The 13,862-nt window shown below is 34.2% G+C and overlaps 1 protein-coding gene across 2 annotated transcripts in view; it reads left to right on the plus strand.

Annotated features, from left to right (window-relative positions):
• The window catches only part of LOC117567812 (adenylyl cyclase 78C), a 52,044-nt gene that overhangs the window by 19,519 nt on the left and 18,663 nt on the right, over positions 1-13,862 (plus strand). For both annotated transcript variants that reach the window (XM_034248047.2, XM_034248048.2), the window contains exon 2: positions 3,662-4,041. In XM_034248047.2, the coding sequence (XP_034103938.1) occupies positions 4,004-4,041 (38 nt within the window). In that variant the 5' untranslated portion in view covers positions 3,662-4,003. The remainder of the gene's footprint in view (positions 1-3,661; positions 4,042-13,862) is intronic.

A 13,862-nucleotide genomic window follows, 5' to 3' on the forward strand; every position in this document is an offset into this window, starting at 1 on the left:
TGATTCAGGAGAAGACACCGATCTCAGCCATACCTTATGTGCCCACTGATCATGATATCTTGGGCGATGATATTTTTTTGCGACCCAAAGCCACCAAGTTTCTGCCCTCAACATTAGAGAAACTCAATTCGTATTTGGCTTAAAAATATGATAAATATGTTTTTAACATCAGATGACGAATTATTGGCATAAGCATCTTAGCATAAATTTTTGTATGTCGTAATATAATTTTATTTATTTTTAATTTAAACGCTTGTTTGTTTTTATTTTATCCAGTAGAATATGTATATTATATATTTAACTATTATGTAAAACAAAAAAATAATACGAAGCAACATATTAATAATATATTAATTTCAATAAAATTGCATTAAAAATAAAATACTGGAAAAAACTAAAATAATTAAAAAACAAATTTTAATATTATTTTTCTTTGATTATAATTTGAGGACTTTAATAGATTTATTTCATCTAAATTACAAGTTCACATAATAATAAATAAAAATTTAAAAAAAAAATAAATAGAAGGTATTAAAAATTAATATGTGTTGAAAGTTCAATATATTGATCTTTTATTTTATTTAAATAAAAGAAAAAGAAAAATAAATTGATCAAAAACTGATCAAAATAAAGTGAAAACTAATGGATATATGATTAAATAACTAACAATTGTTATACATAAAATATAATACATAAATATTCGCAATTAATATTTATTAAGTTTCTCTTTAATATTAAAAACCCATTATTAGGATGATTGAAAATTAAATTTATACAAATGAGCGTCTCTTAAAAATATAAAAAAGTACCAGCATCTTAAAAAAAAGAATTTAATGAAACGTAATGCAAAGTATACAAAAATTTTGTACACTAAAAATTTCAATCGCAAATATGATTTTTCTCTTCCTATGTTTAAGCTGCACCGCTCTTAATAATCGAGCAGCTCTTTCTTAGAACGCTTGAAGAGAGCTTTCGATCATGCTCAAAAGTTTTCGATCTAAGCCCTCATATTGCCGCAGCTAAATTAGTTACAAAGTTTAACGCATTGATGACGGTTCAATTTTCGCTCAATTCTCGCCGTAGTGTTGATAATCAAGTTTCAAATATACAGAATGAATTTCTAAAGAAATTGCAATCAAGCAAATTTCAATAAAATAAATATTTATAGTGAAACGTATTGTTAAACGAAAATGTACGATTCAAAAGCAATCAAAAGCGTGATTCAATAAAATGTATTTTCAATTTCAATGCAGATAAGAGATTTATTTGTGAGTTCTTTTATTAGTCGATCGCCATGGCAAAATTACCAAAATCAGGGCAAAGTTTGCAGCTAAAAAGTTGATAAGTTTTGTGGAAATAAAATAAAGTGCTATGTTTTAGTTTTGAACGTGAAACTTTTAATGAAGATAAAGTTGTGGTTTATTTTTGCTTTTGTTGCTGGTGAAATAAATAGTTGCAGGTTAGTTGAGGAACGACCCTCGCATATCGTGTGCTATGTAGCAGCAGCATAGCAGTCATAACTCTTGACACATTCATTGTCGTATATATGTATATCCTGGCGCGGCTAAAGGCGGATGGCGGATAGCGCTACTCATAAACTTGTTACATTGTCAACCTGCGCGACACAAAATGTGTTAAAGAAATTGCAGCCCACCTACTCAAATGCTCCAGTGTTTTGCTGTTTCCCCTTTGCAAGAACGACACACGCAACAGGATGCAGCTAAATCATTGGAGCGCTATAAAAATTCCGTCACCGCTGTAAAACATGTGCCATCGTCTCGTACTTCCCTTCACGTTGTATGTATTACACAGCTAGTATGAAAAATTGCCTTTAAAATTTCAAAAAGGGGGCTAATAGACAGCGTCGTCGTTGAAATGCGATTACGCGTAAGTGCATCCCATTTAAGCGTCTTAAATTGAGTTTTATGACTTAATAATGCGACCACCGGTCGCAGTTCAACAGAGAGAGAGAGAGAGAGAGAGGACACAGAGACACAGTGCGAACCAAATGCGAAACACAGTCTTGCAATTACTTGCAAATGTCAACCCAACGACCAAAAGCAACCAATGCATGAATGTGGCCAACCAACCTAACAAGGGTAGGCAGACAGTCATGTTGCAGTCAGCAGGCAGCAGCCAGACGGATTGCCCAGGCACCGCAGTGGCAGCCACAAACAGCATCGCCAAGTGGCCACCAAGCTGCACGCATTGATTGAATTTGACTTCATGTTTCATGCCGCCTCACTGACTCACTCAACATCCTCCTTCTCCGCTCATCCAGCTCCTCTTACTCCTACTCCCCCACTTGGCAAGAATTGTTGCCGCCGGCAACTGTGCGATATCGGCTGCTGGTTGCTCTCCTTCTGCCTTCTCCCTCCTACCTCCAAATGCTGCACTACTTCTGACATCTGTAGTGTTTGCAGTGACAGACACAAACATAGACACTTTCTCCCACGTTAACAAAGCGAAGGCAGTTAGACACTAGAGTATTGGAAAGCGAATACTCTACCTTTTCAGCGCTAACAAACAATTTGAGCGTTTTGCTAAAAAACTGAAAATGTGCAATACTCATTTGTTGAATAGAAATAGTTGAACGATTTAAAAAAGAATAGATTTAATAGGTAAATATAGTTCGAAAATACTATACAAAAATCTTTAAATTGAGCGTTTACCTAAAGAGCTTAAATGGTCAAACTTATTTAATGCAAAGAAATAGTTGTAAGTCTTAAAACTGAATTCATTTAAAATTCATTCATTTAACTATATATATTTTTTTTCTACGATTACAAAATTAGGCAACTATTTCTCTATTAAAATAAAGTTAAACAAGTAAGAAAGCTACAGTCGAGAGTACTCGACTGTAATTGATATATTAATAAAGTACTGCATTCTAAAAATAATATACCATAAAGTGCGAAAATAGGTTTTTATATAATGTGTTTATTATTTTTGTTACTTTTTGTTTTCCTTTAATAGAATTCCCAACACAACATATTATATTAATTATAAGGAACTAGTTATACTATAGTAAATATAATTCCTAAATGACTCATCTTCATTTTGAATCCTTAAGAAAGTGTATTTCTAATTCGTTGTGTTAAAACTAACATATTGTTTATTTCTTGATTTTTTATGCCACTTCTTGCACACACTTTTGCACTTGTCGTTGCTGATATACGAGTATTGCTTTATAGAGCCATTGTTGCTGTTGTTATTGTTGCCAGCACAGTAAAGTTGCTGCTGTTGTTGTTGTTGTTGTTGTTGTTGTTATTATTCCTACGGCTTGTGCGCCTCTTGTTGGCGACTATGTGTAGACAGATGGAAAAGCGAAGCAGAGGGAGTGACAACAACTTTGAACGCCCGTTTCCACTTGAAATCTGTCAACTGCAACTATCTATTAAATTATATACTCGCATTGTTAAATGTGAATGACTTGGCTGAGTGGAAAGTCGGCAGACTGTGTGAGAAGGAGAAAGAGAGAGAGAGGAGAAAGGAGGCAGGACATATGGCCATCTCGTTCTCATCTTATTGTGGTATTAAAGCATTTATGGGACATTCATTTGGGCATACGAATTGACAGCTTTACTTTTTTTTTTTTTTTTTTGTTCCCTAAGTATTATTTACTATATGCGATTTCCTGTTGTTTGCTTTGCCTTTACAGCCCAACGAATCTCTGGAGAACAGGTCCAAATCCAAATCATGTAATAGACAACATCCTTGGTGGCTTCAGCCTCAGCCTCAGCCCCAGCTCGACGCCCCAGTGCGGCATTAGGCAAATTGACAACAGCTTAAAACGATTTGCGGCACCTTAAAGCCCAGCAAATACTCTCAAAATTCGAGGATTCTCAACTGCCAGGCTGCTAGCCTGTCTGTTGGTGGCACAACAACAACAAAAAATAAAAAAAAATTCAGCAAAAAACTCACACTTGACAAGCTACAAAAAAGATAAAAAAAAAAAAGAAAGAGAAAATAGAGGCAGCAGTGAGTCAAACGGGACAACACGATGAATGCTGAGCAGGAGGAGGAACGAATCTGCCTCAGGTGAGTGTATCGTTCACTGCGCTGTCTGAGTGTTGTCTGTGTGTGTGTGTTGTACGAGTATGTGTGTGTCTGCTCTTGTCGTTGTTGTTATTTAGCTGGCAATGATTTACTAGGTTTGCCTTTAGTCAAGCCGAAACTTATGGCTTTAAGTTGATTTTCAGTCACACAATTAGCAAATTGGCTATGAGCCAGGCAACTCGACTTAATTGGCAGGCATTTTAACCACTTTAGATGGTTTTAGTTGGGTTAAGCTGCTCCAATCTTTAAGCTTAAATCGTAATATCATAATATTAATTTATTAAATCATAATATTAAACTAAGTCAGCTTATTTTTATGCTCAAAAGCTCGGTTTAACTACAATTCAATGAAACTATATTGTTTCCCACTTTATTTACTTCGAATAACACTGAAATCTATAACTAGAACACTAGAACTTTAAATTTAAACATATCTAAACAAGCGATGATTATATTGGCATTAAATGGAACAAAAATACAATCAAAACTTTGATCGCATTATTTATTATTTGTAACGATATTTGAAAAATTATTATTGAATTACTATTATTTTTACTTCCATGATGCACAAATACTCAATTTACCTAAACCAATTAAACAAAGAAAAATTGGTCTCTTTATTAAAACAAAATATCATCATTTAAGTGATTATAAATAATTCAACATGTTTAATCAAACATGTTTAATATTCAACATTTATATGACAAATTTCCAGTTAATTCGTTGACTATTGAAATGATTTGTTTTAAGTACAAACAAATTTAAAAAAATTACTTATACTTTAAGTATTTTTAACAAAAATTTCTATACGAAAAATCATCGACAAATTTGCAATTAGTTCTGTTTATTTTTGCCTATCCAAATCGTAAGTTAAATTTAATGAATCAACATGTTGCTCACTTTATTTAGCTATTATCTTTATCTACTTAAATACTACTTAAATACTACTTATAATCTAATCCAATAAAAAACAAAAAACGTTCTCATTAATTACTAAAAATATGCAAATTTTGTGTGATACATGTTTAATTTTCCCAATATTAATTTATGCTGAATTTGCGTTTAACTCAAATTGTTTTTGACTATACAAATGCATTGTTGAATCACATCAAATTAAATAAAAATATTGCTTTTACGTTATTTATAATAAATACAAACTGCATATTCGAAAGTCATTTTCAATTTGCAATTAGATAGCTTATTTTTCACTATTTTTCATTCTCAAATACTTTGTTCAATTTAATCGAATTAAACCAAAATGTTGGTCACTTTATATATTCATAACAAAATCCAAATCAGTGTGGTTAGAGCTTTAAATTGAAAACGTGTTTCAATCCAAAAAAATCTATGAAAAATTGCATTAAAGCTGCTCTAAATTATTTTTGTAGTTGCCTAAAATGATTCTCATAAATATCATATTTTGGGATAGCCAGACATCAATTTTATGCACACATTTAATGGGGTTAACAGGAATAGTCATGCTCGCATACGCCACGTGCTGCTCAAAATTAACATGATTTCACAACTGTTTAACATAACAGAACAGAACTTTACAGTCTAACACTGCTATGTATTGCTTTCCCTTTCTGCTATTAACAATGAGTGAGAATGTTAAATTGCATATTTATGTTAAAGCAATTAAGGAAAGTCAGTTTCATTTGCTCAACGAACCACATGGAAAACGATTCTTCATTTGAGTAGCTGGTGAACCTTAATGTGAGCCCTAATGTATTGTATTTAAGCGTATTTAGTGACAGATGCCAGACTTTGGGCCCACGATAAATAAGTGTCAATTACACGCACATTCGAGTATAAAGCGAGTGGATGGGGAGAGATCAACAAACTGCACTTTGAACGTCGCTTTGCTAGTCATTTTGCGCAGAAATTAAATATGATGGAGAGTCCGGAGTGTTGTTTTCTTTTATTTACATTAATCAATTAGATGCCGACGACAATAATAACAACAACAACGACAAAAATATTGTCGCAATGGCATTGTCAAAGGCGCAATCCCCCAACAAAAGTGGCGACAACGACACCAACAACAACAACAGCAACAACAACAAAGCGTTGCTATTCAATGTCAATCTCATATTTCAATTATGTTTTATAAATGGCTGCAGACAGGCTGGCGGTGCTTCCACTGAACTCGCATTTGTTGTCGGTATGTTGCGAGTGAAAACAATATGAAAATGAACTTTAACACAGTTAACATTTTTTTAAATTCAATAAAAGTAAACAAACCTCGTTGCTTATTAAATTGCGCCCAAAAGTATGCAACATAAATTTAAAAAGTGATTGAATGAAAAAAATTACACATACGCCACGTTTAATGCTTTAAGCAAGTGCTCAGCTGCCACGCCCCTCGCATTATTATTATGGGTTTGCAGCTGACTCGAGGCCTGATCGAATTATGAAATTTTAATTACATAATAACGCACTGACAATCAACTTCGCCGCCTTTTCTGCCAGCTGAATGCACAAAAAGCACGCCACGCCCCTCAGACAGACAAAACAGACCGAGGGAAGAGAATTGCTTCAACAACTGGGCGTAGAAAATGTTGAATGTTGTGCGTGCAATAGCTGTAAAACAATTTAACGTTGGAATTTAAAAGCGTCATAATCAGAATGCCGCCTGAAAATGTGGGCGAAACGTAAGGAAAACTTTTGAAAAATGATATCCTACTTAGACAAATTTAATGGGTGAACATTTAAAACAAGTAATACTGCTGTAAAGTGATTTAACACTTCACTTCACATTGCTCTCATAACTTTTGGTCATTCATCATATCAACAGCTAGGCAAGTATTTTTTTCGGCTTTTGAGTATTATCCTTTATCACACATACCTTTGTCAACTGTCAAAAGTCAAAAGTCTACAGACTTTTTGGACATTAAGCCGCCGAGCTAACTGACAGTTATGCAGGACAATGCGGTCTAAAAATAGCTGTAATTAACATTGATTCTAAATTGAATTGAATTGAACTTTCGCTAGTCCAGATTACATTCTACGACTCTGGCATTCAAGTCAAGACGCAGCTGTAGACACCAAATAGCTTAGATGACAGCAACAGCAACAACAACGACGACAACGACGACAACAGCTCAAAATGCCTGTTTAATTTTATGCTAATTTCTTTTACTATGCAAATTTCGCGATGTAAACAACAAACGGCAAAGAAAACAGGCAACAAAGCGACAACAGCAGAGACCCAAATGCTTATAACACGACGGTTTCCATTTTAAATAATGGTTGACTAGATTATGCCCTAGATAACGATGAGTTTTATGGAGTTTTGAACCTTTAAAGAAATATAATAATTTTATGAACTGCTGAAGGCTATCAAATTTGATGAATTAATTCTCCACAAAATAATGTAATTTCAAAAAAAGTATTTGTAAATAATCTCTGGCATATCTAGTGAAAATTTATCAAAAGCTAAGAAGTTTTTATACTTCCTCCAATTAAAATGAGACAATAAGAGAATGTTTAACAACTAAAAATATAAAGCTCAATAAATTAAGAATATGAATACTCAAACAAACTTTTTACTAGAGTTTTCAACATGAGGTAAACTAAAAATTTATTATTATTATTATTAAAGAATCTCAATACATTACGAAAATTGAAAATTGAATATTCAATTTATCGTGTTTTTTTTCAACTATTTTTACGACATTGTAAAATTTCATTACCCATTTCTATTCAATTAAAGTTTTCAATTTATATTCCAACTAACACGAGGCAAAGCGAAGATGTTAAAGGATTAAAAAATGAAAGCTTAGATTTATGCTGAGAATAAATTCTCAATAAATTTCGAATATAAAACTTCTTAAAGTTAATTCGTATTTACGTAATGAAAACTTTAAAAATATTTCTTCCTAATTTTACATTTCTATCCAATCAGCATAGCCCACTTACCCTTTTCTACAGGGTATATTAACAAGAATACAAGGACTCGCACCTCGAACTAGACGAAGCTGTTCTTATTTTCACGGCTTTGCATGGGGGACTGCGTCACGTTTCGCTTTGCAAAACTGAAAATTGTGACGCCCTGCCAACATAAACTTGTTCGACAACGAAGGGCCACAAAATGCGACTCAAAAGCAAGCACAAAGTGGCAGGTCGCATTAACTTAAATCAAATGATATCGCAAACTTTTAATGGCAGCAAACTTTTGCGACGAAGATTTTCGTTATACAGAAAAAATTATGCACAACTAATTAGCAAACCCATGAATGTCTATTGAGGACGCTCGTTGCACTCACTTTCATGTCTTTGCTACAAAATTCGCAATGTCAAAATCGGAACTAAATTGAGTTTCACCTAAAAGTTATTGCTCACAGTTGTTGGCCGCCAGTTATCAAGATTTGTGTGTCCCTCGCATCGACAATTTATCAATTTTAATGGCTTTCGAATTGCCGAGCCAAACACCGGCCACGGCAACGGGCCAACGAAAGTGGCCACTTATACGGCTTATTGCCTTTTTTCTCTTCTTTTTAGCTTAGTGAATTTTAGAGCCAAGTCCCACAAAGCGTCCCAGAGACCCACTTCAGTGTTTACTCAAATCAGCAAACGTCCGCCAAATAAATAGCTTTGATTTCGTACGAAATACACAAAAAGAAAGCCCTTAGAAAAAGGACATCAAAGCGTTTTTGATGGCGGCGACTTGTGGGCAACCTAAGCGCATTTTATGCATAATATGCGTAACAGAAACACACAGAACCGAAACAACGTTGGCATTTTATAATCACACCACTTATTGTCTCATCAACGTGAATGTTCCACAAATCATTTTCGCCTGACTGTTAAAGTGCAATATCGAAAGCAATCATTGAAGATGTCAAAGCTCGAAATTGAAAAAATACATTTAAACTTTTTAATATGTAAGGGAGAAAAGTAGAGAATTGAACTCATATAAGAGTTTATCGAAGTGCGTATACGTAATTTATGCATATTCAAAATATATAGAAAATTATTAGATTTCTATATACTTAAATCTATGATAAGACGTTATTAGAAACTCAATAAAACAATATAATCAAATTAAAATATTAATATGCTGAGCGATAAATGTTATAATTTTTTTATGGCAAATGTATAAATTCGATAAACTCTTATATGAATCCCAAAAAACTCAAAAGGCTTTAATAAATATTGTATGATTGGGATAAGTTTTTCTACATTTTCATACATCAGAGTTCGAAAGAGTTAACATGACTCTACTTGTAGTGCGTATACTTAATTTATACCTTTGGAATTTATTTAAATTTAAAGAGCATATTTTAGAAAAATGTTTTATATTTTTTCACAAATCGAAGCACTAAGCAGCTCATTCAAATTCAAATATTAAATTAAATGTTAAATTTGCGGCGAAAATGGTGGAAAGTATATTTATTTTGAATATGTTAAAAATGCGTTTACTTAGCTTTTACATTTTTCCAAAATATTAAAATATCGTTCAATTTTTTTACATTTTTACGTTTTGCGAATTCTATGAGTAAGCTGTAACTGGAACTCTTTCCAACACAATAATCAGACAGTCAAGTTGAGTGAATTTATTTACTTCAATAAGCTTTTCTTTGCATTTGAATCCACAGCAGACGTGTCGACGAATTTTGATGGAAAGGGTTAACCGGAACACGTGCAATTGTCCCTTTTTATTTATCTATGTGTGTGTGTATGTGTTGTTTCCATTTTTTTTTTGAGTTCTTCTTCTGTTCAGTTCTGTGCCGCTGAGTAATTTTTCTATTTTCTGCTTTGTTGCGCCCTTTCAAATGCACACCCATGTTGACCAACGTCCAACATTAACCCAAATCCAAAAGATACACACTCACACACACTCTCTGACAATGAGACAAACATGGAGACTTGGCCACTTGAAAAGGTATCTCTCCCTCTTACTCCATCCTCCCCTCTCTCTATCTTCTTTACTCGCCTTTCTTGCGAACTTGTTGGGGTCAAAGAAGACACCGACTTGTCTTTCGCTTGTGTATTTCAGCGTTTTATTGTTTCTGTGCTATGTGTTGTGCCCGACTTTTAGCTAAATGAATCAGCCATATCCTGTATACACACAGATACAAACACAAATACAAATGTGAGTACATACTTATTTAGACCGTAGCAAATTTGCCACCTGCTGCGTTTCCTTTTTTAGGCGCTCGTCTCCGCCTGCTAGTGAAGTGCCATTTGGAGCGCATTTAAGCTTGTGCCGGAAATTAATTACATCGACTCATCAACTTATTCCCATAAAATGCTTTAATTGATTGCTCCAAGCCAAAAGTACCAAAAGAACCAACTTACAGATAATGATAATGCTCGGGCTCAACTCAACTCGATTCAACTTAACTAAACTCGAGTCGACCGCTTGATAAATGTAAATTAAAGTGATTCAATATTAATGCATTCACAAATTGCTAAGCCAACTTTGCCAAATTACACTTGTTGTTGCTTAGAATTCGACCATTCGACATTTCGAATTTTGTTCAAATTGCATAGCTATTTGATTTTATGGACAGCAAGGTTTCTCTTTATAATAAAGTGATTATATTCGTTGTGTGTGGTTTATCTATTGGAAAGTTTAAATGTATTTTGGTGTTAAAGTTAATGATGTGTAACTGTGGCTATATTTCAGGACAACATTTTGAAATGTACATACTTAGGAAATGCATTTGACTAAAAATTAAAAATGCAAAACTTATAACAAAAAAAGTGAGAAAACTACAGTCGAGATTACTATTCTGTCAGACTCAGAAACATTGATGTACTATTGTTAAAATATACCAAATTAATATGCCAAAAATACTAAAATAGGTATGTTTCGTCGAATATTTCACGTCTTCATGCAATGTACATGTAAACATTTATTTTAAAGATTTCAGGACAACATTTTGAACTATCCTAAGCAAATGAATACGACAAAAAATTTCAAAACTTAAAACAACAAGTAAGAAAACTACAGTCGAGAATAATCTACCCTCAAATGCGGTATTATCATTAAAATATACCAAATTAATACATCACAAAAAAATAGAAAAATACATATAGTTAAAGCAATATTTAGTATATTAATATACAACTTCAGAAGCAGTGGTGAACTATTGTTAAAAAATTGTACTTTTACAAAAGTCTGTTCGAAATGTATGCAAATAATACGTTTATCAGTTTTCCTATTAAATTGGTTTCCATTTCCAAGAAAATCATTTTCCACTTTAAAGCGCAAAATCAAGTTCATATTACCTTTCCTCAGAAGCGATGCTTTATCTATTTATTATGAAATAGCAGCGTTTCCAATTTAACAAAATTTGTCGTGCATTCCTTGGCACTCAAAATAGAATTTATATTAGACTACTTTAAGCTCAATTTCTGACTAAGCGAATAGCTTGCTTTTAAGAATTTATATTAGTGTACTTTGAACTGGTTTAAAATTGAATTCATTTTATCTAATCACAAATAACTTGATTTATTTATTTGAAGTTTACTTTAATTATAAAATTAAGTCATGCAATGTGCTTAAATTTATTGAAATCTCATTAAAACATTCGTGGCCAAGTGCTTTACTTAAGAGTGCGCTCAAGTTACAAATTAACAAGCTGAATATTGAGACAAGCAATGTGACGTTGAAATGTTTCTTGAAAGCTTTTTATGGCAAGAAGCATGAAAGGAAAGCGTCTATTGTTTTATTTTGGCCCTCCCATATGCTGCTCTCAAGCTGCCCTTGTCATCTAATGATTCTGTATTCATCTCTGTCAGGCCTGAGACTGAGCCTGAGCCTGTGTGTCTGTGTCTCTCTCTTGGCATCTTGGGCTAATTATCTTTAAATATTTGCTTCACACATTCAACCTAAGAGGCGACGTCTCTGCTGTCTCCTAGCCCCCGCTCTCCAACACCTTGTTAACCCCTCTGTGCTGTTGTCTAACTGTGTTGTCAACACATTCCTCAAAATGCCACCACGCCCACCGCAGGCTTAAACGCTTAATAAATAAAATAAGCAGCTTGCCAGACATTCTTGTTGTTGCCATATCGATGGGTTGGCCTTGTCTTAATTGTTGTTCTTATGGCTCCTGCTGTGCTGTCTCTCTCTCTCTCTCTCTCTCTCTCTCCGTCTTGCACTCGCCGAGTTTTGTTTGTTGTTAGGGCATAATGCAGCATTGTGGATAGCACGTTGCGCCTCGGGGCCAAGCATAAATATGTCAAGTGTTAATTGCTGCCACTTAACGCACAGCACAAACTCAAACACAACTACAAAACACATACACACACATGGGAGATGAGAGAGCGACGTGTAAATATGACTTTAATCTACTTACCAAGTAGCTAAGGCAGCTCTCCTTTGCCCTCGCCCTCGTTCTCGCCCTTTTGTCTCGCCATCTTCTTGCTCAAGAGTTCGTAAGCCGCAGCACAAAAAACAAACACACACACACAAAGTCTCACTCACACACACACGCACTTGTTACACACCCAATAATACGCTTTAACAAGTTTCTTATGGCCATAAATTCAACAAGCCAACAAAAGCTCATAAAAAGGGCTGACTCCGTCTCATCCTTGACGACTTTGCAACTGAACCCAGAACAGCAACAGCAACAGCAGCTGCCTGCCTACATAAATAAAGCGAACGTTGCAGACATGCCTTTGACATTTCATATCATATCACACACACACACACACCCCCCACTACACACACTCACACTCACACAACAGCTGACAGGAAATTTCAAAAGAAACAAGAATATGCTGCGCAAAAAACAAAACTGCACCCTGGCAAAAAGGCGACCAAACCCCAAACAAAACGCGCGGCCAACGCATTTGACAGCCAATAACAATAACAACAACAAGAACAACAACAACACAAGCAACAATCATAACAACAACAGCAATACACTCACTCTAAAGTACAGGCTCTTATCAAGCATATTTATCGACAAACCATCCCATTTCCTATTTTAAATATCTTACTTACTTGACTTTCACTTTCCCTTCCCCATTTCCCCATCTCCTTCCGTTGCTTGTCCGCCTTTAGTCCTTGCCTGATTGTCCTTGTCAGTGGTCGCTTCCTGTGGCCACTTGTTTGTCCCTCGTGACAGGTGAATGTTTATGATGTTATAGAGAGGGCGCAGCCTGATGCGGATGCTGATAGTGATTCTAAAGAAATATACGAGTATACTACATATGCTAGAAAGGAAACGCTTCGCCATTCTGCTCTATAAATAGTTGGATACATTAAGGAAGAGAGATTGTATTGTAGATGTAATTAACTGTCTTGCGGGTATTGTTGATAAGAACTGAGATTGCTCATCGACTTAAACTATATAAAATGTTTGATATGTTAGACAATTCTTGGAATACTTGACTTGTGGTTTCTGCAGCTAAATAAATATTATTGTGCAAGGTCTTTATAAGTTCTTTTACTTAAACTATATAAAATGTTTGATATGTTAGACATTTCTTGGAATACTTGACTTGTGGTTTTGTAGCTAAATAAATATTATTATGCAAGGTTTTTATAAGTTATTTTAGATTTACAGCTGTGATCTTTGAAATAGCAGTGCGACAGAGAAAAGACTATGTAACCGTTTTTTTTGGTTATTCCTTTATGTTAGTTGATCGCTAGCACATTGTTTTTGTAAAATGAAGCATAAAGATAAGAAAACAGTAAAAACCCCGTTAGATTTGATCAGTTTTTCTTAAATTTTGATATTTTTACCCAAGTGCACCACTTTTGGGCTGAACATTAGAATAGCAGTTTTTTCTTTTCTTCCACTAAAAAAGCCGAAATTGTTTTTAATTTTATGAAAAGTGAG

This window comes from Drosophila albomicans, chromosome 3, assembly GCF_009650485.2.
Source record: "Drosophila albomicans strain 15112-1751.03 chromosome 3, ASM965048v2, whole genome shotgun sequence".
In the NCBI taxonomy this organism is placed as follows: domain Eukaryota; kingdom Metazoa; phylum Arthropoda; class Insecta; order Diptera; family Drosophilidae; genus Drosophila; species Drosophila albomicans.